Raw genomic sequence first — 24,965 nt, forward strand, 5'->3', positions numbered from 1 at the left:
CTGAGGTAATCCTCGATGGAGCGCTCCGTCTCTAGACTCAATTTTGGGACATGCATGTCCCAGTTTTTCCACTACAATACAAAAACACACATACAAGAAGATACTGTTGTTAACACGTTGGGCCGATCAAATAGGTTAACTTCAATACATCACGACAAATCACCTTGTTCGTTGTCCTACTGGTCTTCTTCAGCGGACCAAAGTCTGCGAGACAGTTGGAGAAGAAGAGCTTGTGCAGTCTTTGGGATGTGCTCTGCCTTTCTTTGCCCCCCTAGGTGGTTCACAGGGGATGATGAGTCTTGTGTTAGCTACTGACACTCAGACTAGCAGGGATCGATTGTTTTGGAGTATTTAGTGGTAACAGTTCTCATGGAGAGGGAGTTTTTTTTGCTACGATAAACCACAGACCTGGCACAGCGAAGTGGGAGCGTTGGGAATGGCTGGTAATCGTATAACTCGTTTGTCCTCCTGCAGGACAATGACGACCAATTATAACACTTTAATGTTCGCCTGTGGTGGTTTATTTTTGTAGGATGATGTATTTGTTTGCATTGAAACACACTCAATATGCATGAGATTAAACTGCTACCCCCAACCCCCTTAAAGACGAGACTTCAAGTTGTTCAACTATTAACGCGCTTCTATAGGAAATTAAACTGTTATATGGCCTAAGGTATATCTACGATTTGGACCATTGCATTTGAAAGTACCTGGGCAGCAACATAAATTACTTTAATTTACAAAATAACTAAAGGCGTTCAATAAGTCTCGGCTCATTTACCTTTCTCCTCTTTTTGTGTATTCCGTTCCCAGGGCTGCTGTCCATGGTGCGTGTTATTGGGACGAGTCTACAGTAGGCTATACGCTCCCCAGCTGTCCTAGCCGACGTTGCTGGGAGAGAATTTATGGGCGGAGTTCTTGTGCAGCGCTAAACGCATGCCACAAGTGAACTTTTAATGTGTTTTATGTTAGCCCAGTGATGCATGTTAGTGGAGACAGATGGGTGGCATTAAGTCAGTATAAGCTACTTAGGCCTACTTATTATTTTAATATAACAGGAGTAATTAGTAAATAGAGAAATATTTGTATCCTATTCTACTATTCAGTTTGATAACTTTAGAAACCTGGCAACAAACAGCAAACAAACATTGAAATGAAAATACCTTTAACAGAATGAAGTTGTTTTTATTGCCATGCGTTGAACAAAGCCAATAAACTTTGTAAAGAAGAATTTCCGACACACGAGTCAAAAGTGCATTTGTTTTTTTATTTTTCCATAAAAATGTCAACTTTAAAGGGGGACCACACTCTTGTCAAATAATTAAATGTTTTTTTATAGTTATAAATACTACGTAAAATATTGAGTGCATCCTTGAAGGCCATCAGGTTGCTGCAGTATTTTTGTTTTTTTATCACTTGAGGACTACAGGTAAGCATCGTAGGACAACAATGGCAGTGGTGCACATCCATCTTCCATATGACAACACTGTCAACTGACTCGATGTCTCATCCAACCGTTATAGTGACTGTTCCCCCTCCTCCTAGCCCTCCACCATAAGCGGTATCAAAACGTGAATAAAACCAAACACTCGGGTGGGGGGGGAGAGAAAAGCACAAGGTTTGTTTGTGAATCTAAAACCCTCTTTGATAAGAAGAATTCCTAAACAGCCGTGCGACACCTACACCTCACAGAATGGCTCTGGCCTCCGATCGAGTGCTGAAACGAGCGGTTTTACTTTAAACTTTGGGACTGCGACATTTTTCGAGGACTCGGCGGTCGTGATCGCAGCTTCTTCAGTTGCGAGCCGGTGTTGTTGGATTTAGGGGGCCGAACTGAATTCTGCACAATCCACTTGAATCCGTCTTGTAAACGCCCGGCACCTTAAATCCGCCCTCTTCTCTTCCACAGTATTCACCTAGTCGTTCATCCCTCCGGTTCTGCTAAGCTAAAAAAACAAACAAATAGTTAGAAGCAAAGTGTCAGATATTGTTTTTGTAATGAGGAAAATATATGCATGAATATGTCCAGAAAGGTTTTTACTCACATGCTGGAAGATGAATCCGTCAGTGTAAACATATTCAAAGAAACGACAAAGATATTGACAGGTTATATGACAGAACAGGTCATTTTGTACATTGTCAACCATTGGCATCTAGTGGAGTAAAGGGGAGAAACAAAATAAATAAAACGTACCTTGATAACGTCACACCAGTCCCAGCCTCGGGGCATTTCCCCCTTGTTATCTGAAACGTAAATTATAGTTTAATCCACTGCTTCTTCACCGATTCCATGCAATCATCTTTGAGCTGGAACAGCCTTAGAATCTGAAATAATAGGTTTTCAATTTACCCGTCCTACAAGTTATCCTCCTTTTTTGTGATTTTGTGAGCTGTTCCTTTTTCTCCTTTTTCTTGCCCTCTGTCGCTGTCGTGTCATTGGAGATCTGCATCCGGAAAGTAGATTTTGGTGATTAATATATTTGAAATATGATATGGGTCTCATGATATTGTCTGATCTGTTATCAAGCTAATTAATTGTTTATCTCTTCCAGGCCTTAGCATTGCATTTCATTATTAGTTTGCTAGTCAAGCCAAAGTTAAAGGGGCAGTCCAATGTGCTTCAGCACATTCAGGCTACCGTTAGGGTAGTTGGAACGAATTTTAAGGGTGAGATTACACCCTTAAAACTGCATTTATGTGTATATCCATCATGTCTTTCTCTCTGCTTGTGTCCCCTTTCACAGGGACTTCCAACACTGCGTATGTGTGTTGTCTAGGGAGTGTAGGCATACTCTCACCTCAGAGGTATTTCACACACCTGGAATTCTGTTTGTCAAACCCTGAACACCCACGTTTCCATCTAGAGTTCTGGCTATTCACCACAGTTCTGGTCTGACGGGCGGAAAGTTTCCGATTCCTAATACCCCAGAAGTATCTCAAAAGGACTAAGCCCACAAAGTCCAGCGAGCCCACTGACCACAGCGGTGACGACGGGCTGATGATCCTCCATGAGGCTCTCCTGGTTCTCCTTGGCCCACTCAAACAGCGTGTACATCATGGCCTCGCCCAGGCTGGCCTCTGCCTGCTCCTCCACCTTGGAGACAATCTGCTGCTTCGTCAGTGAGGATCTGTGGCGGTAGAGTTGGGAGGGGTGAGGAAAAGTAAGTAAGAAAAATAAGATAAACAATTAAGAAGTGGGTTTTTGATTTGATCTTAAACGAGGTCTACATGGTTCAACCGTTGTGGATTTCAATCTGGAAATGTCAGATTTCGATTGGTACTCACATTCTGTTATTAAAAAATGCAACTAGGGATATCTGAGGGGCGGTAGCTGGGTAGGATTCCGGCCACGTGAAATCAAGAATGAAGGCTTTGGTGTCATCAAGTTCTCCCACCTGTGTTGAAAGAAACTCGTCACTCGTATAGCAAAAGGTAACGGATTTAATTTCCATCATATACATTACATTACATTGATTCAACAAGTGGCCAACTCACCCTGTACTGAAAGGACACAGGGCTGATCTCTTTGAAACACTCATCCCCCTCGTAGATGGAGCGGAGAACCTCCAACTCCATCTAAAAACACATTAAAACAACTGGTTAAGTGAGGAGACGAGCTGACCAGTTTGGGATGCACATGGTTTTCACAAATGTATTCAAATGAAGAGTAGAGCTGCGATTCCTTTAGGACGGACATGTCTATCGATGTTCCCCTACGCGACAGTAGTTAGTCAAACTAAACACAAACAGATAGCCTTTAAACACAATGATAATTACTTAGCGACTAGTTAGCTGGCTAGCAACCCGCATTATCAGTATACCTCTTGATCCTCGTTGGCTGTCATCTTCTGTCAGAAGCTGACTGACTCTAGTGTCCTTCTAGAGTCCTTTTTCGAATAAAAACTGTAATACGTGAAGTTACCGTCTCATTACTGTAAGCAGAAGTTAAGGTTCAATATACATTTTCTACTATCATAGCTGAGTTGACGAGCGGCCACCGTGATATGTACGGCGCATGCGTACTATACATGAACTCTGAACCCTATGACAACTCCGCCTATCAGTAAGTGGAAAAGAGCATTTCTATGTGTCATTATTATTCGTATGTTTGTCACATTATTATTGATTGTACATGTTTTTATTATTTTATCCGCGTTACCAGATTTGTTTAAACTCCGAACCATTAGCCACGCAGTGTGAGCGAAACGACCGTCTATTGATTGTACCACTAGGTGGCGCTTGGACTTCATTTTTTTAAATAGTTAGACTTAAAAAAAGATGGTACATTTCTACAAGGTTAACTGCGAGAGATAATGTGTCTGGGAAATGCTGAGTGCACTCAATAGCCATGGTAAAATCACGTATCAACCCCACCCCGAGTAAGCCAGCTTTGGATGTGAGCCTTTTGCAGCTATTTGTCTGTCTGTGTGGTTGGGTTAGGTGTTGAGGCTGGGCCAGACAGTGTGAAGGCCTGCGATGGTCTCACAAGTAGTTTAAATGCATCAAATTTGGAGTAGTCCAGTCCTGTTATTGTGGTCCCATATGTTCTATAATTCCCAGCGTTGTATACAGTTGCTGAAACCAAGATTACCAACTTGCCCCCCCCCCCCCCCCCCAAGTCCCTGCTGCTGCATATGGAGTATGATTCGAAAGTAAATCAAAGCCAATGCCGTCTCCCGTGGCCGTCTTTAATACCTAGTATTAACATTTACACAAGAAGGGAAATGCTCCGAGCCCTTTTGTCAATTTCAGTCAAATTGGATTCAAGCGTGTAGTTAATTGAAGGTAAAGCTGCCGTTTCCATTCCAAGTGGAGAAAGAATACTGAAGTTCATTCCCTCGCATCCGTGCCCTGTGATTTAACATTTCTCATGTTCAACGCCTTATGCTAGCGTGCAGATTGCCATCGCTAAATCGACTCCCAGATAATTGTTTTATGTCTGGTGTAGGCGTTCTGGTGTCACCCAATAATTAAATTTTACATTATAGAAAACCAACATAAATATTAAGTAAATGTTTCATTTCTGAGATTGGTACAACCTAATCTTGATGTTCCCCTCTCATGGGCCCATGGTGATTGGCTGGGAATGGATATTCCTGGCATGAGCAGGAATGAATTGTTGTTGTGCATGCATGCTTTATTTCGTTATCCACCACCCCAGATTTATACAATTATTGCAATCTATAAATGCAACAAAACCTGACTATCAAGTCGTTTATTCTACAAATTAGCTTGCATCGCTTGTTAACCAAGGATAAAATAATATCTGAATAGAATCCAAAAACTCAACCAGAAGGCCAACATCTTAATTTTGAGTAATCCCTTGATTAAGATCCCATTGTTGGCTTGATTCCTGCCAAGCGACTGATGGATAAATGAGAGAGCGGGACTGTCATGTTTTGTAAGTAATTTAAACTAATGTAAGAGAAAGCACTGTCATTTCATTGGTTATGTTTTTTGAATGCAGCCCTTGAGATATGGGCCCCCTGGTTCTGGAGCCCTGGTTCTGGGGTCACAGTTAACCCTTTGAGTCAGTCTGGAGTCAGCCACCCTTCATAATGTATTTGTATTCTCACTTTTAATTGAACATGTATTATGTCGCGCACATTGTGCCAAGTTGGCTCGGTGCCATTCTGAGGAGTCTTATCTCTTTCGAGTGCGGCTCTTTGATAAAAACAAAATTTGAAATGCAATTACTGTACCTCACAGGCAGAATACAAGGCCTGTTATCACCACCCTCACTCTTAATTAACTTATCCACTATGCAGATGATTTCTGGCCGAAAGGGGCACATTCTAAATTGGCACGGTTACTCTTGAGACGCAATCCAAATAAAGGATTCTCTCTCACTCTCTCACTCTTACTCTCATATTCCCTTCTCTCTTTCTTTCCTACTCTCATTCTCTCTGTCATACTGTTCCCCTCCTTTTCTCTCTTTCCCTCCCCTCTCTCTAATGTGTCTTTGCTCTCTCTCTCTCTCTCTCTCTCTCTCTCTCTCTCTCTCTCTCTCTCTCTCTCTCTCTCTCTCTCTCTCTCTCTCTCTCTCCCTCTCTCTCTCTCTCTCTCTCTCTCTCTCTGTCCTCTTTCTTTCTCTAACCAGAAAATGTATAAAAACGGTAGCACTTCCAGGCTGTGAGAAACAGGGGGTACGTGTGGGTACAGGCAGGTTTGAATGAAGGCGGGGAGGGGGAACCTGCAGCATAGCCCCAGTACTGTCTGTCATGGGGGGTTCAAGCTAATATCTGATTGATAAAACTGGGCCAACACGCTGAGAAGAGTGCTGGACTCCCCAGGCGGCGCAGGTCTGCTATAAACATCAGCCCTAGACGCTACCAAATGTTTGCATTTTTATTTGTTGCAGACAGGAAGTCTCTCTCTCTCTCACACACACACACACACACACACACACACACACACACACACACGCTCATTTGAATTCCATTTCCAAAAAGGCAATACACAAAACGCCACAGGAACATACCAGGGTATAAATAAATGATTTGAAATTGGTAGGAGGCACGTTCTCCATCCTACAACCCGGCACGTTTTTAGTCTCTTTTTTTTTTTTGCAATCGTGTCCATATACACAGCATCTGGTGTAGATTTAAAACCTATGTTTCAACCCCTTATCTACTAAGCTCAGTGTCGGGACATTTTACCCCCTGTGGCAAACATCTCTAGTTTTGTTGGGGTTCGGGGAGGGAGGGGGAGGGAGGGAGGGGGGGGGGTTGGGGGTGGAATGGGAGTTGGAAGAGTGTTTATCCTTTGAGGATAAGCCCAGGCATGGGCTCGCGCGTGAAATCATCATCTTCATCATCACCACTGCTTGCTCTTCCTTCCCCTTGCTCCCCGTGGTTTCAGCGTGTATGCTAGCTAAACGACTGGTGAAACCCTGCCTCCCGCTTCCGACCTAAAAGACTGCGTTCTCTGCGTTGCACAAACCCACTCACAGCTGAATACATTTCTTTGTCCCCCAACGGGGGAGCTGTCTACCCGGCAGGTGCACACCTATACGGTGTCTTCCTCACCGTGTTCAGCCTCCAGCCGTCCACGATATCCATCTCGGTCTACCTATAGAGCCGCTGAAGCGTGTAATGAATACGGAGGCCTGTCGGCGCATGCATCTCAAAGCCACTCCCGGAGGGTTCGATACTAAATGTATTTAGTACTTTTGGAATCAATGTTTTTATTGTTTTGTTGCCGGTAACGGGAGACCTAATTCCTTCTGCGCAGTTTATTCTGAAAAAGCGACTGAAAGAGTTGCTTAGCACCATGTATATTCAATTAACATAAACGAACAGTGTGTAAATTAAACAAATGGGCTTTGGTGTATCGAGCCATGCTTGATTACGGACCACGCGCCACATATGGTTGCTTATTATTTCCAATTTCTCTCTGCGGTTATCATCAATTCCGGCTCGGCTCTTCTAACTTACATGTACAGTACGAGCCCTCTTTGTACTGGGGGGGGGGGAGAGAGGTATTGGTGCCTAGCACATCTAACATGATTGAGCTGTGTGTGTGTGTGTTTGTGTGTGTGTGCGTGTGTGTGTGTTTTAACACATACACGCACGCACGCAAACTAGTCATAAAGAAATGACAGTAGTCATCATTTAGAAGTTCAGCCAGGCCAGAGGCCCAGTGCTGAAACTGCAGCCGTGCTAAAACTACAGAAGAGGATGAGAAGAAATACTTAATTCACAGAAAAAGGAGACGATAGACATTATGCTTTATTGACGCAGGGAGCCTTGCTCTGATCTTTCCGGCCCCAGAATGGTTCTTTAGTATTCAAACAAACAAACAACAAGCCGATGTGCTTGAGTTTCATCAGGTGTCCCTGGGTCTTAACGGGCGAGACAACCAAAAGCCACATGATGGACTCGAGGCTGGGGGTTGGCCGGGATCAACCTCTGATCCTCCCCTTCTGTGGCCCCGGTTGATGCTGGGGACTGAGATGTGGTGAAAGGGACTCTCACAGCTCCCAGGGACTAATCGATAGAAGGAGCCACACTCGCATTCAAAGAATAGGCGGAGACGGAGAGGGCAGCCACCAGCCAGCCCTGATCACTATGGAACAAAAGATGATGAGTCATCAATGAGAATGGGTCTAACGAGCTACTGGTCAAATCCTCTAGACCCCATGTCCCGACACTTAATGGTCTGCCCTCCGGGTCTTTGTTTAATTGTAGTTATCTTATCTTATCTTCATTTTATTCTTGCATTGACGCTGCCGCATAATCCAAAACAGGGACATTTGGGCAAGTCAGGGCAATTCGATTTGAATGGGAATTTCAACAACAGAATACGTTGAACTTCACTTCGAGACATTGTTGGGAGGAAACGTAAAACGGTTATCGATAGTTTACGTTACTTTACATGCAACTGGTTGAAACTTCTCCTCTACCCTCTTCCTGACAAACCTGTGTTGTATGGTTGCCAGTGGCGACCTGTGCCACGACAGCAGATGATTTGTCCGCTTTTCATTGTCAACATCGTCATCATCACACTATTATTTCTCTTTATCATTTCATCTTCATTCACTCGTCTTCTTCATTTGTCCCCTCATTTGTCCCCCCCCCCCCCCCCCCCCCCCCCTCACCTTTCATTCCCCTCCTGGATAATGAAAGGTCAATCCATCAAAGCAACACACTCACACCCACACGTACGCACTCACACGCGCACACACATAACTGCCAATATTACATTGTAAGTCATTAGTATTAGTATGGAATAGAAGAAGAAAACTGCTATCATAACACATAAATTGACAATTACTACAATACCAGACAACCGGAAATATTTTTACGTTGACATTAGTAGTTAATAGTTAATTAGAATATACACAATAATTTCAGTCAAACACACAGCCAAAAGCACACATATATTTCCGATACAGTGTGTAGTGCAATGACAAACCCTTTTACAGGGTTACCTCTCTGTCTTTCTGTCTGTCTGTCTATCTCCCAAAACGCACTTGTGTTTTTTATCAAGGATATATTACTTCCCAGGGCTTTAATGCATGATCGGAATGACAGATGAATGGCTCCGGGCTGTCTATGTATTATTCCTTTGTTTTTAGATCCAGGGCGATTCATAAAACATTCTGGGCTTCAGCCTCTGACGCCAAGGCCGCACCACGGCCATGCCTGGTAGGGCTTTACAGGACGAGAAGGACTCAAAAACACGGTACAGACCGAGAGATGAGCATCCAGTCCAAGACCCCGGAGACGACTCCGCATTGAGATGAAGCCGTTGTGCTGTGATGATGATGTTTGCTTTTTCGCTTCGTGGTCGATATTGCTATTAATTTTTCTACTATTGTTGACCGATACAGTTAGCATTAGGTTTGAATCAATGTGAGGATTCGTCGTGGTGTCATAGCCGGTAGATGTAACTGTCGGCGGTATGATTCATTTGTGCGTTCGTTTGGACAGCCATTGCACAAATCTCACTTTTTCTTAAGGACCAGGTCTGGTCAATAAAAGTCATTATGGAAGGTAATTCCTTTTTCTAATGCCAGAGGAGAATGGAAAATCCTATTTTCCAACTTGCCGCGAGTCATTTTATCTTCTGAAAAGGGTTTTATTGGGTGTTACTTCTGCTATTTTAGCCCATAAGCCTGGATCTTTCTTTATACCATTAGCATGCTTTGAAGGTACAAAGTGGTGGTTTGGAGTTTAATACTGCATTTATTTACATATTATGTGACTTGTAAAATAACATTTCCCCAAAAACTCACAAATATATTTTATTTTACCGAAAGCATCTCTGAAGAAGACCTTCGACACTTTTGAGAGTGCCCTTTTCTCTCCCACACGCTGTTCAAAGAAATAAATCAGAGGACAGATTAGGGGGCCTGTCGGGCTGAAACCGCTTGACCTTTCCATCCAACAACCGGTGACAATAATACTACTAATACCTCTTAAACAGAGCTGGGTTGGACAATGGCCACTCTCGCATCAGGAGGACAAAAGGTGAAACCACATTCAAATCGTAGAGAGGAACATCAGTGTTTGGAAAGAGGCGAATTATCCATTTAATTCCCTTTTTCACCAGGAAATTCAGAATCCTGATTATAATCCCAAAGTGCCAGGACAGGAGCGTTGCACCCACGGGAAAGGCAGAACAACGTGTTTTGGCCGGCACTCCTGATGCACCCCGAAGCCCTTGAGTGACGATTAAAGCAGGGGCGTAATTGGTCTGAGCTGGCTTACCTGTTACGGATCAGAGCTTGCACCCAAATACAGGAAGGGCTGGATCCAAGATGTCCCTGGAAGCACTCCAGTACCCCTCACTCCCTCTGCCGTGGTGGCAGGCTACCAGGAGCTGTTTGACTGGTTGAACCAAACAGTCATCCGCGAGGTGGGCGGTAAGGCGGTGAAATCAGAGCACTGGTGGTGGCAGTTCTGCGTTTCGAGGCGTTGAAGGTGGGATTGACGTGGAGGCAGGGGGCGGGCTAATGAAAGCCGACACCAGAAGGACTTCAGAGATGGACCTCTGAGACGGTGAAGGGGCCGGTGACTCTAGAGACCCACAAAGACATCCACATGGTACGCACACAAGAAACAGATGCTCGGCACATCTACAACCCAATGCCTCCGCTCTTCCAGGGCAGGTTTCACCGCCAGAGGATTCCTGCGGTGGGCAGGTCATGGTTCATCTCAGCGGGGGGGGGGGGGGGGGGGGGGGGGGGGGTCGGAAGAAGTCGGAAGAGGGCGCTCCCAAAGGTCTCGCCGTCTTCAGGCGGTCAGGTGGACGGAACTGACCCGGAGCTGAGGGCAGCTTTGTAGCGCTTTTACGTTTGGTAGGTTAGGGGCGAGTGAATCACTGCCTTTAACCTTTCAACCCGGCTGACTGGGGTTCTGTGTGGATACTTCCTGAGGAGTCCACCCACCCTATGAAAGGTGGAGTCTATAAAGTTCTCATGGGCAACATGAGTCAACATGGGTGGATAGCGTTCTGCCAACAGAGAACAAAGGGGGAGGGGGGAGAGGAAGGGGAACAGCTGGGAGAGGCTTAGTGGGCCTCCACCTACTGGGACTGAGGAGCAGGAAGGGAGTGCCCTGCCTGGTCTACCACAGCACATGCACAGACTGCATCCTCTTTTGCAGACAGAGTGATGGTATATGAGGAACTGACGATAACGAGGTGGGGAGGAAGATCCCCTGAGCACAGCTGGGGGAATACAACCAAGACGCAACCGGTGCAAACCGCGGCATTGCCAGTGTGTGGCATTATGTGGAAACTGGATAGGATGATAACAAAGACAATGAAAGAATGACCAATCTCTTATCTCATAATCATTATTATCTATCCATTATAGTCTAAGGGGTTGTTTTTTTCTTAAACACAATGCGAATTAAAATGAGCTATGAGATACTTTACAATTCAATGAATACAAAAATGGGTCAATTGAAGGGCTCAACAATGTGCTGTAAAAGCAATGATAGGATATGCATACGGCAAAGAAGGCCCAAGGGTGCAGGATGGAAGAGGCTACTATCAAAGGAACTCTTTGTTTCTTTCCATGTTTCCTCTTTCAACATAGATATCACCAAGCCCATGCTGTGCTACACTCTTTTCCTCTATCATTGGATCCAATAATCTGAATATTCACTGGTGAACAACAGAGCTGGAAATAAATTCCACTTTGTAAATGCTACCCTCAAATGCATTATTCATTTTTTCTGGCTCATTTTAATAACTGCCTTCATGCAAATTGTGAGAGTAGAAATTCATAGGCTGGGATAAAGAAAGAGGCGCTTTACTGTGAAACGTACCATCCTTATCCTCGGGTCCCCGTCCCCCCATTCACCTCTGCATTCGAAGAAATACGAATAATGAAACATATTGAGACGTATACTGTGGGTGGCCAATATGACATGTAAAATAAGGTAATAATGATATCGTATATTACATATTTTGTGCTTGCACATTATTATAAGCAAATTCTGTCATAGCATAGAAATAAATACCCAAGCCTACATCCAGCTTGGTTGTAGGATGTATATGCAATATGTCTGTGTGTGGGTATGGGCCTCGTCTGGATCAATGGGCGGCTTTTAGGAACATCTTTAAAGTCCTAGGGGGGGGAGCGGGAAAGTCACCGATCGGGCTCGCGCCCTCCAATCCGCTCCATGTCTTGTTTTGCCGCGCGCCCGACAGCTTCAGCACTCGGGCTGAAGCGAGTCTGAAGGAGTCGGCGGAAGAGCGAGCCAAGGGAGGACGGCTAGCGGCACCGAGGGTCACAGGGATGTACAGTAAACACAGGCAGAAAAATGCCCAATTCTTGCCGACACAATGTGGACGTTTCCTTTTTATCCTATCTTTTCTGCTGCTCAACGGCGTGCCGGAGCGGGCGAGCGGGGACCTCGGAGAACAAGGTAAAGAGAAACGCACGCCATGCCGACGCCTCTGTAAAAGTTGTCTTTCTTTTTTATCTACCAGTTGCGCGAAGCGGCTCCTTAGGGCTGTTGTCGGTGACTATGGTTGCTTTTAAAAAAATGTAGCCCGTTGAATAGAGTAGGCTATTAGGTATCTTGTGGATGAGATATATGTTGATGCAATGTTCATGTGTAATTTGAGCACTGAAACTTTGCTCCGGAGTGACTTGCTTTTACCAATGTCCATAAAAGGCATAGTATTTAGAGCAATGGATGTCCAGGGCTTTCGTTATGCCTTTCCCCTCTGGTAGAATATGATTTCTTATATCTCTGCCAATTCTGTTTTGTTTTGCCTTTTAGATTGCTGATGGAGTTTCTCAAGCACTAACTGTAATGGATGTGGCAATTAGGCTGCTTAAACTGAGACTTAAACTGATTAGAGAATAGACTCAAATTAACTGTTATTGTCGACCTAGGCTATGTCTTAAGATATATTATATTGTCCCCATGACGTCCGACCTCATATATAAAAGGCTCGTTTGAAGGGAACAGCCTCCGGACTACATCATTGTAATTCAGACCACTGTCATGTGGTTTCAATCGCCTCTGGGCAAAAGACTCATACAATTCTCTCTATTTAAACAAAATGAAGTTGTTTTGCGGTACATTACCAAGTAGGCTAATGGCAAGATACTCATTCAGCCAAACAAGAGTTTCGACTAAACGAGCATTTATCATCTTGCATTTCTGCTGCCTATAGGGGTAATAAACTGCTGTGTGCTCAAATAATCAACATGTCTTTGATGAAAGTGTTACGCTGCAGCCAGCTCTACAGCATCATGGGAAAAATGATAAGGGGATCACATGGGAATCTTTTTTTCCAAAATATGCATGTGATCGCGATTCATCACAACTCAGGAACGCAAGACAGAAGTAGTGTGGGGGCATTATAAGCTCAAAATATACATGCATGTGGGTTCAGTCTTTTCACTGACCCGCAGAAATGTAACCTAAACCGATAGTTACGTCTGGCAGCACGCCTACGGAGGTTTGCAGGGAAACGTATAACTCTTGTGCAGCGACAGAGGCTTTCACATTTACATTGCATATTTACAATTACCATAAACTGTCATTTAACTAACATATGGCTTTCATGCATATGTTTACTGTCTCAGCTCACTACATTCTCTGTATGTCATATACCTAAAGAAGGATCCATTCTTTAGGCTCCTTTCTTTAAACCCCCCCCCCCCCCCCAAAAAAAAAAAAAAAACACACATGCACACACACACACACACACACACACACACACACACACACACACACACACACACACACACACACACACACACACATAAAAAATGCAAATAATGAATAAGATAATGTACATGCAAGCTAACTGCCGATGTCTATTTGCAAATATAACCGACAGATAAAATATTTTACCTATATGATGTGAATTGGTTCGGACCGTTCAGGAATCCTCTCCCGAACTAATATGCTACTCAGTGGAATGATAGTATGGCTTTATCTACTCTAAAAGTAGGCAGAAGATATAGAAAAAGACTATCTTATTCTTGTCATGTCTTAAGGGGAAATGCAATGCACATCTTCCCTTGCTTCTCAGAAGCTAATCTAATCAACACACAATTTACCGGTTGCTTATTACTCATGCGTTCCTTACATTGCCTGCACTTAGAGGAAGAACACAAAATGGTTTCAGCCGGGTAAACTCACAAACAGAAAACACAAACACCGGCCCATTTTGTTTGCCTTCTCCGGCAGACCTTATCTAATGCATTGGAATTGAGCACCTTGACATAAACACACTCTAGCATGACCCCATCAATGCTCACCTCCCCCTTCAGGCCTACTCTAGGCATACCTGCTGCGTGTTCATACTCGGCCAAGATCATTTCCTTTGACACTTATTTTGGGCAGCGGAGGTTTTACCTCGCATCCAGGATCTTGTTTGCTCCTTCAAGAGAGGCTCTCTGTTTGGTGTGTGGGGCGCTCGGGGTATTTATTTTAAATGAAGGTAAGAAAAAAAGAACCCAGGCTGGCAACGTGTCAAGACTCTATAAGATGGGCCGAGATGGGCTTGATCGCGGCCTCGACACCGCCGCTGTTTCAAGTCGAGAGTTCAGTAGATGGCGGTGGAAGGCCTATTTGTCAGGTTGTCAGTTCTGTCGTCAGCCAGCCTCCTGTCGTCACGATGCTCTCCGTGCCCTTTCTGTCGGCTCCCCCTAAACCACGTTGTCGCCTCTCAGATCTCCTGATCAAAGGGTTAAAAAGCGCACATATTCCTAAAGGAAAAAGGAAAAAACACGCTTGGGCCTTGAGAGAGGACCTTGGGTGACCTCCCGCTGGGCGCTGCCGTCGCTCTCCAGCACACCCACCCCCCCCCCCCCCCCCCCCCCCCAGACCGAACGCGTCTGTCGCTCCGCACGTCGGACGCGGCGTCAGCGGCACGGCTCATTTAACCGTCGGCCGCTGCGGTCCAGCGGTCACCGCCGGCAACCGTCCGCACAACGCTTCCACCCAGGGGGATGATGTTCACACACACACACACACACGTACACATACACATACACATACACACACACACACATACACATACACACACACACACACACACACACACACACACACACACACACACACACACACACACACACACACACACACACACACACACACACACATTCATATACACACACACAGTAATTTTGGTACTGAGCGAGCAAAGGCTAAGAACAATTGACAGCTAGACCCTAAAGCCTAACTCTAGTATGTAGACGACCTCTCCCTAAAACAAGTCTACACTGCATCGTGGGTGTGTGTGTGTGTGTACGCAAACGGCAGTAGGCGTATGCACAGCCAATCTGGTCGGTGCTTTCTTTGAACGTTGAAAGACAAAGGTGTTCTGCTTCCATTAGTGACAACTCTACCAACACCCACGCCTGCCTTTTCAGCAAAACCGTGGAGCACACTTCTGGACAAGAGTTTGGCATCCCCCGCAGCGTTGAGCGGTTCTTCGTAGCGCGGTGGCGGTGGTCTGTGTGCGATACACTCAAAGAGACACAGGTCTCTGAGTGGTGAAGGGCCTCTATTTGGCTCGCTGCGTGGGCCGCCTCTCTCTTTATGAGTCCCTTTTAATTTTTCCCGGGGTCATGTTTATCCTCGGTGGTGATGATGAGAGTGTGTAGGAGGGGGACAGGATGAGGAGAGGACAGCGTTTCAGAAATCGGTTCCTGAACAGCGCCTGGTCGTGATGCACTGGTGCCCCCCCCCCCCCCCCCCCCCCCCCCCCCCCCCTCCCTGTGTGTGTGCCAGGTTCGAGATGAGAAGGGGTTTGGTCCCCCTGCGTAACTTATAGAGTGGGTGAGCCCTTTTATGTTGACCTGAGAATGACTGCGGCCAATGCGTCAAGCGATTAAAGATGCTGTCGCTGGGGTTTGAGAGTTGTAAAGGGACTGGGAGAGAGCAGGAGAGAGCAGTTGGAGTGCAACGCTAGGGCTGCGGTGCAATCCAACAGAACGTGTCTCATTACAATGTTACAACAAAGTAACTTCACAAAAAACGTCGGTTGTCTTTGTCGTTTCCGACAAAGTCTTACATTTGTAGTACTATTATAGTATTTGTAATACTGTCGCTTCTGTTGTGCGCAATCAAGTATGTAGGCGGGTTTCTATATTTAAGACACCTGTTTTCTTGATTATTCCTACATTTAGTGTGTACAGCCATTAATGAGCTAATGCCACCTTTTACATCATCATGCATTTATTATTCTTTCACTATTTCTTCAATGACAATAATGACATGAACGAAACCGTTGAGGGGGGTGCAGTAGGGGGCACCTATGAAAATAAAACAAACGGCTAGAACGTGCCATGGAATCAGCAGGGCCTAGATGGTACACCCCCCTGGGGGTCAACCTCAGTAGGACAGCCCAAACCCAGCTCTGCCTCAGTCGGTGTGGACCATCATAGTGCACGGTGCGGTGTGTTGATATGTACTTTTGAGTTATTTTATTTAATTTTGTTTGAATGTTGTGTGCTGAGGTTTTTGTTAGATTTAGTATTTTCTTTATTTGCACATTGGTGTGCTTAAATATTTTATTGATATTGTTTTATTTCCGAGGGGTGTGCTGCATATTTCTTCATCTTCCTTTTTTGTTTCATCTCCTTTTGTTTGCACTTCATTTGCCGGCAATTTTGTTTTGTTTTGAGAATGCATTGCTAGACAAGACTCAAGCCTGCCGACATTTGTCTAACCTTAAGCTATGTCTTCATTTGGAAGGTGTATAGCTATGGAATAATCAAGTCACACATCAATTATGATCAGAGTGATCAGTCACCTGACGTGACCTATTACAATTGTTTGAGAGGCAGTTCATATATCTGGTATACTTGATATATTGTGTATAATATATACAGACAGAACACACCAGAGCTGATTTTAAGTGTAAGTCCAGTCTCAAGTCTTATGGTGCCAGTCCAAATCCAGTCTCCAGTGTTTTCTCAAGTCTTGGACAGGGATAAGTCAACAGGCTGACGCTGACACATTTGCAATCAGCGGCTGCAGATTTTTGATGAATAATAAGACGATTAATTAGCGATTGTTTGTTTGATGTTGTTGTTGTTTGTGGTGTAAAACATGTTTATTAATGTGTATTTAGGGAGAGAATCAGTAATACACACTGAAACCTGCCTCAGCGCCAGGGCCTGAAGTTAACTTTTCCAGTCTCCACCCACTGCTGCGGGTGGATAAAAATAATTTACCAACAACACAAGCTTCTTACCAGAGAAAAAAACCTAAGATGAAAGACAACGGAAAAGACAGAGCGTGGATGTTGTTGAAGAGATGTAGTCCGACAGTAAAACCAAAACAAAATGTTTCCAGATGAAAATCAATGTCACAAGTTTGAATATGATAACGGATAACAATGTATGTCCGTAAACAAAACATTGTTGCTGAAATAGTAACACATTCACGGCACGGGTTCGATTTCATTCCTGGAAATCACAGAACTGTGGTTGCGTTTTCTTTGTTCAATCCATTCGGTATAATTACATTTTCTACTTCACAAGTAAAACAACGGCAATTTGAACTGAATTAGAGAGAAACACCAATCACTGACAGCAGGGGTTAGACAGCAGGATTTCCTAAAAAGCACAAGGCTTGGCCAATCCTAGGTGGGGTGGACGTTTCGACTCGTTGCGATCAGACTCTGAGTCTGTGCCGTGCCCGTGACGTTTGGAATATTCAATACAGGGTGACACCGTGTTTATTGACTTCGAAGCGACTTGATTTTCGGATAGGCCTGTTGAATATTCAACGGATATTCGCAAGCGGTGATGGAGCGATGCGAAGGGTAGCGGTGAAAGGTTCAGCAGGGAACCTCCCGCTGTGTCTAGCGGTGTTTACCGATGAGCTGCCGAGATCACAGCGCTAAACCGCTGAGAACAGGTGATCCCCGGGCCAGAGCCCAGTGTGTCTCACGGGCTACCTGACGTGCTTCAGTTCAGAGGCTGCGGGACTGCGGCACTGCCCCTCCGAGTGCGGGGCCATCTACTGGGGGCCCGCTCAGGGGCCACTGGGCTGTGGTGATTATGCAGTGTTTTCCCTGTTGGCTCTCAACAGTGGGGCAACAAACAAACAACAAACAACACACAATGCATTCAGCGATTATTTACCATATTCCTTAGAAGCTGACAGAATTTGAGCTTTAAGTCCCCAGAGAGACTTGAGGCTCGAAGCGCTGGAGTCTCGGGTAAGTCAAGGCTCACACTAGGCGAGTCTAAGGCAAGTGCCCATTTTCTTTTCGCGAATCCAGTCCGAGTCTCAAGTCTGCAGCGCCTATCTCTGTCACACACAGTTATACATAGGTGCTATCATGCAGATCTAATAAGATCCCATTTTTTTGCATGGTTGTGTTGAATCCAAAGCAAAAGGCCTTTGGTGCGCCCAGCATTATTTCAAATTCTAATTAAAAATATATTTTATTGGTGTATATATATATTATTTTTGGCTTAGCTGATTGCAGTAGTAATTCAGCGTCGCCGATCCCCTTCTGGAGGTCTGTGTGGGGGAAACGCTGTGCTTTTGGTGAAGCTTTAGGCCAAGATGGGTGTGTTTGTGTTTGTAAACTAAGCTGTCCAGAAAAGGGGAAAGGAATAAACTCCTCTTAAAATGAAGTCATGGACTTAAATGCCTTGTGTCCTTCACAGTCACTTCAAAATGTTCAATTACCGGGAAAATCTCCCAGTTGCACCGTCGCATTGAATACGATCATTATTTTATTGTAATCACTCCCGGCCATTCCCGAGCCTTAATCTATCTCTCTCTCTTTCTTTCTCTCTTCCTTTTATCTTTCTTACTCTCATATCTCTCTCTCTCTCTCTCTCTCTCTCTCTCTCTCTCTCATATCTCTCTCTCTCTCTCTCTCTCTCTCTCTCTCTCTCTCTCTCTCTCTCTCTCTCTCTCTCTCTCTCTCTCTCTCTCTCTCTCTCTCTCTCTCTCTGCTTCTTCCTGTTTCTTCTGCTTAAAAAAAGCTTAATTAGCATGAAATTACACACACCCTCGTTACCAAAGTGCAACCCCATAGCTGTCTTACAATTAATGTAAATCGAAATAAACAACATAATTATAACATCATAGCCACAACAGTTATTTTTAATTGGTAAATTGGTATGATTGTTAGAATTGAGTAAATGTCTCTCACTCCAATTCTCTCACCCACTCTCTCTCTCTCACACACACAAACATACACACACACAAAATGTAACCCATGGTTATTAGCTATTCAGCAGTAAACTCACTGTGCAGCGCACTGTGTGAATAATATACAGCAGGGCATTACTAGGAAAGGTCAAACATTGAATGCAAATGTAAAACATTTTTGTTACGGTATTACTCTGCTCAGTGGGACTGTAAAACAGTCTTTAGAGGATGATATACAATACATTTTGTGCCACACAGTTCGACCCAGTGTATCAACCCATATATTGCAGCAATATTATACCATGGGCGATACTATGGCCTAACTACTGCAGTAATGGTTTTGTGTCTTTGTTTTGTAATGGCTGTCTAAACGGACCTGCTTAATGCACAGTATGAATTTTGAGTTTCATCCTCGGTGTGTCATAACGAGGAAGGTCCTTATTAAACACCAACAACAAAGCTGTTTCAAATGCCACCGTGGGAGTAGGGCTGAACGATTAATCGATTTCAAACCGACAACGCAAAGTAATAGAATGCGATTTCCCAATCACAAAGGCTGCGATTAAAATGTTTTGTTACTGCTACTGACTGAAGATCAGTAAGATTGTTGGTCATACTATAGAATGATTTATTGCTTGTTTAGTGAATAATACGGAACATAAGAAACTTTAAGGAGAAAAATCGCATACTAAATCGCAATATTGGTCGAAATAATCACAATTCGGTTATTTCCCCAAATCGTTCAGCCCTACGTGGGAGGGAAAGACTGTCAGCTGCTCTATCTTTTCTCTCTCTTTTCCAACTCTTTCTTTCTCCCTGAGACTCTTCTCCTCCGGCTTCGCATTCCACCACAACATCCCTAAGTGGGATTGAGGAAACACAAGCCAAAACCAAACATCTCTCTCTTCCCATGCAGCGTGACAGGGAAAGGACCCAGATGTACACACACTGGGCCCCAGCGGGAAACAACGCGCTCCAGAAATATCTGAAAATATCAGTCAATTCCAGCTATGGTTGGAGTTGACTTAGCAGGGACTAGCGAGAGAGGCAGGGGTAAACAATGCATTCATATTGATGCTGCCATGAGTGGAATATCTATCCATGAAAGCTGTATTGAGTGGGAATCTTTAGTAGTCTTAATCTTAATTAGCTGTTCAACAAGATAGCCCAGGCAATCCCCACCCAGATAAAGTTTGTCTTTGCTTGTTATGTATTCCAACCTGCACACCCATATTATTATTCGTCCCTCTCCCCTTTCAGCAGCCGATGATGAATGTGTTGAAAGGTTTTAGTGTTTCCCCTCTATGCTTCCAGCAGTTGAGCAAGGCTAGATTAGCAGTGCCACAACCATCAGCCATGCACCCAAATACTTTTTGTTTTATTTAAAAACATGTAGATGGCTCCTTACTGCAATGTAACAGTTGTTACATTGTTACGTCTTATTGTTATAGCACTGAAGGAGAACATTATTGTTAGTATGCCACAGAGCCTTGCACATCAGCATCGTGCACGTGCACATCGACACCGTGCACGTGTACGTGCACATCATCAGCACCGTGCACGTGCACGTCAGCACCGTGCACGCGAACATCAGCACTGTTCAGAGGCACATTAGCCCCGTTTGGGCACAAATCAATATAGTTCACCTCACACACACACCACAGCCTCGGCTCTGAATAAATCATAGCGGAAACACTGAGATATTATCATGATGGGGATTTCGCTCCATTTCCATTTTTATATTATAAAAATGCACAATACGCAGTGATGCATTCAAAATCAAACTTTAATGAATTCAATTCAGGTTGAAATTGAAGGCAATTTTAGGCCATTGTGTCAAAATAACATGAAGACAATTGACTGTGTGCCATCTTTCTCTCTCCATCCGAGTCTCTCACTCTGTCTATCTCTATCTATCTTTCTGTTTACGATCTATCCTAGTGTCTCTCTCTCTCTCTCTCTCTCTCTCTCTCTCTCTCTCTCTCTCTCTCTCTCTCTCTCTCTCTCTCTCTCTCTCTAGGATCCACCAAGGGAAATGATTTACCTTGGCAGATGTTTGAGCAGGGAGAGAGAGTGTGTGTGTGTGTGTGTGTGTGTGCGCCCGCTGGCAGAGGCGATTGAGATGAAAGAAGAGACAATCAAAGGGGGCTTGGAAAACAGAATACTGGGCAGCACAGTGGGAGCAATGGGCAGCGGCAACACCGTGGCGGCTCAGACGCCGATACGTGCGCATCGAGGGGTCGGCTTTGTCAACAGAACACAAGACCGTACAGGAGCAAGGGGCGTGTCGGGAGTGAGTGTAGTTTCACTTTGTTTGCGGAAATCGATCGCTCCGTCTCACTTTGGCGTTCCCTGGAGCGTTTGCGTGTCCTACCGGTGCCTCCGCCCATGCGGGGGTCAGGGAAGAACACAGAGCAGGCTGGAGCAAGGAGCAGGTGGATCCTTGTTCCTAAGCGCCCGACAACGTGACCTTTACACTGAGAGCTGTTCAGTTCCTCAGAGTTTCTCAGGCACTTGCTTTCTTAATCCTTCATTATTCTTTTGTTTTTCCAACTAACGGTTACAAATGTGTTAATGGGTTTGTTAATGGATTGTCACAGGGAAAGGCAAACGTCTTGCCAGATCGTCTTCGCTCATCGTGATAGCCGGAAAGACCTTCACCTCATTGTTGACGTGCAGCTATGGTGAGAGCCAATACCCACTGGCCCATTATCATTAAACAGTCGCTTTGTTTCTCGGCGGATGGAGACGGGAGGTGAACCATAATAACCCTCATAAAATCAGTATTTGTTCTCCAAAATCTGTGCTTTTTTAACTGCAGTTTTTAGTTTTTGAGGCTCTTGTTGAAGAGGAGTTGCCGCCATAATAGTGTGCGTTAGTAACGGTGTTGTGAAGCCCCCCCCTTACCCTCCCATGGTGGGAGAGCAGCCAAACGCAGGTTGGCCTACATTTTAATCCATTTGTCTGCACGCAGATTAACAACAGGGCTGTTGTGATAATTAAACCGCTTTCTTAGCCAGATGCTGCCCTGAAATCAAGGTAATTTGTCTCTCTCCTGAAGTGCAAATCATATCCAGCTCATAATCATCGCAGAGTACGGCTATGCCTCTGTCTCAGATAAAGCAGATCTCGACCATCGTTGGACACGCCGTGTCTCAGAAACCAAAACAGTGACTCACAGGCCTCGTCCGCCTGGAATAAAGAGCAGTTAAGGCGTGAGTCACGCCGCGCCGAGTGTGCAGAACAACACCTCTAGGTGTTGTTCTGAGTAGGCTGGAGCAAGGAGTAGGTAGTACTACAGTAAGGTAGTACTACATGTGAAGACCAAACTGAAACCACACCTCTAGGTGTGGTTCTGGGCCAAGACCAGGGCTGGGCGATATTGCAAAAAATATTATCACAATTATTTTTTTGATGTTGATCGATATCGATATTAATCACGATATATGATTTGATACTGCTGCAGCCTGAAGAAACTAGAGTGTTCATTAGTTAAAACATACTTTTTTGTTTATAACCATATTTGTGATAAGGGAACATTTAATCACATTTAAATATAAACATTTAACTTCACAAACGTGTTTTATCTGCTTACAACAGAACAATATAAGGTAGCTTGCCTTGTAACCTATTGATAATAATGTAAATATTTTTTTATTTATTTTTTACTATCGAGCATTTATGTCTAATGCTTATCGTCATAATCAACGTGAGTTTTATCGCGATTAATAATCGTAATCGAATTATTGCCCAGCCCTAGCCAAGACCCTGGACTTTGACGCATTTCAGTTTGGTCTTCACATGTAGTACTACCTTACTACCTAAGTGTGAGAGCCGTATCCTCTGACTTGAACGTCACACTTTGTCTTACTTCCCATCTAGGTTGTGCTTATGCTTTGTTTGATCTTCCTGGCGGCTTGCACCTGTCCACTTGTTCCTCATTTAAAGAGCAGCCATGCTTTAGAATCTGGCTGCGGTGAGTGCCAGTTTGGGCTTCACTAGACGACAATGTTTCTGAGTGGCTGAAAACCATTGTCCCGGTGTGTGTGTGAGTGTCTGTACTCCACTATTGTACTGTTATTATTTTAGATGCATCTAAGTCTACCTTACCTTTTTGTAACTCAAGCAGAGAGAAAAAAGTTAATACTCTGACACACACACACACACACACACACACACACACACACACACACACACACACACACACACACACACACACACACACACACACACACACACACACACACACACACACACACATTATCACTTTACAAGGAATAGGGAGGTGTGAGTATCTGCAAATGAAAAGCGTTTGCTCTCTGGCAGTGTTGCAGTCAAAATAAAACCACAGGCATATGTCATTGATATCGGTGTGTGTGTGTGTGTGTGTGTGTGTGTGTGTGTGTGTGTGTGTGTGTGTGTGTGTGTGTGTGTGTGTGTGTGTGTGTGTGGGTGTGTGTGTGGGTGTGTGGCGGGTGGGGGGCAGGGGGAGTGCTGCTTGGGTGGTGCCGCATCTGCCTGCGGTTTATTAAGCATCGTTGAGCCGTGGTGTTCACTCACTGGGGGGGGGGGTGTGTGTGTGTGTGTGTGTGTGTGTGTGTGTGTGTGTGTGTATGGGGTGGACGCCATTTCTCTATTTTTGCTGTCTTCTGCTGTTTCGGCTGAAGCTATTAGCCGACTTGCAAATCTTTTTATTTTGCAGAGACGAGGGTGTAATGATAAGTTAGTTTTCATCCTTGTGTCACTGGTGAAAAATAATATATATATGGCTGTCTGGAGAATGGCCCTACCTCTGCTGAACCAAGGAAAAATAGAAGATTCACCCACAGGCTATACCTGTTATTCACCGGGGTGAAGAAACCTTGTTGAATCTTTGAGGAGACCAAGATAATCTATGGAAATGCATTCCAAATGCAACCAGACAGGGAAAATGGAAGGCAGAACGAAAGTTAATGCATTGAGTTGTCATGGTCCCCAAAGATTCTGGAAGGTTTCCCCGGCCAACTTAACTAACAAATGTGGCGGCCAGCTGGTTATAATGTCTAGCTCTGTGCCAAGTGCACCAGCTTGGACTAGGCGACAGCTCCGTCGTTCAACAATGGGCTGTTTTGGAGGATTCTGCTCTTGATCTGTCCATGGATCTAATTACAGAATTGCCCGACATCCATGCAAAGTGTTTCCACAGCGGCGGCCACATCTCAACCTCGCTGCGACAAGATCAATGGCAGAAGTCAAAGAAACAACTTGAATGGGTTTCCTTTGTATTGTCGACTATTGAGTCCTTCAGCGGATGCCTTCATCCGAAGCGTCTCGGATTGAATGAAGGAGCAGGGAGGGGCTAGGGTCTGTTGTTCAGGTCGGCCTGCTTCAGGTAGGCTTCAAACACCCGGGGGACCATCACATCCTAGCCGCCGATGCACCACCCTGCCCTTGTGTGTATATTTTTTAGTAAATGGATGCCAAACAGTATGTCTCCATTATATTGACCGATGGGCGTATTGTTTCATTCGCTCCCCTCAAAACGAATTGAAGAGGTAAACTATTGATTACAAGAAAGAAAGCCTAACCCTACCGGAACAACGGTATTTTTCCTTCAAAATATATATATTCAGGCTGCTCTCCTGAACACGTCAGGATGAAGAGTAGACTCCGGTGGAACCCTATTAACATTCCCTCTCTCCCGCAACACCCTGGCAGTGATTCCTCCCTCCCGAGGGTCATTTGTGCGCGCGTTCGGGGGAATTGTGTGAAGTGTGCGTGTTGAGGATGGACGTGTGGGCTCGAATTAGCTGCTCAGGTGGGATGGCGTTTAGCGATAATGACGGCCTGAGCCCCGGCCGCTTCCTGGTAGGCCCA

General features: G+C 44.8%; 2 protein-coding genes across 3 annotated transcripts in view; one reads left to right on the plus strand and one right to left on the minus strand.

Annotated features, from left to right (window-relative positions):
• Positions 1–1,246: 1,246 nt before the first annotated feature.
• rwdd (RWD domain containing 4) lies at positions 1,247–4,034 on the minus strand. 2 transcript variants are annotated; one of them, XM_030338795.1, is made up of 8 exons: positions 3,822–4,034; positions 3,496–3,576; positions 3,286–3,395; positions 2,978–3,128; positions 2,351–2,444; positions 2,195–2,244; positions 2,046–2,048; positions 1,247–1,946 (listed from the first exon to the last, which is right to left on the minus strand). In XM_030338795.1, the coding sequence occupies exons 1-8, from the start codon at positions 3,843–3,845 to the stop codon at positions 1,917–1,919; spliced, it is 543 nt and encodes a 180-aa protein (XP_030194655.1). In that variant the 5' UTR covers positions 3,846–4,034; the 3' UTR covers positions 1,247–1,916. The 2 variants fall into 2 exon arrangements, with proteins under 2 accessions (XP_030194655.1, XP_030194654.1); XM_030338794.1 differs by lacking the exons at positions 1,247–1,946; positions 2,046–2,048 and having other exon boundaries at positions 2,093–2,244.
• Positions 4,035–12,149: 8,115 nt separating this feature from the next.
• The window catches only part of adam19a (ADAM metallopeptidase domain 19a), a 116,117-nt gene continuing 103,301 nt past the window's right edge, over positions 12,150–24,965 (plus strand). The window contains exon 1 of the mRNA XM_030339224.1: positions 12,150–12,383. Within this exon, the coding sequence (XP_030195084.1) occupies positions 12,254–12,383 (130 nt within the window). The 5' untranslated portion in view covers positions 12,150–12,253. The remainder of the gene's footprint in view (positions 12,384–24,965) is intronic.

Source organism: Gadus morhua, chromosome 17 (genome assembly GCF_902167405.1).
Source record: "Gadus morhua chromosome 17, gadMor3.0, whole genome shotgun sequence".
Classification (NCBI taxonomy): Eukaryota; Metazoa; Chordata; class Actinopteri; order Gadiformes; family Gadidae; genus Gadus; species Gadus morhua.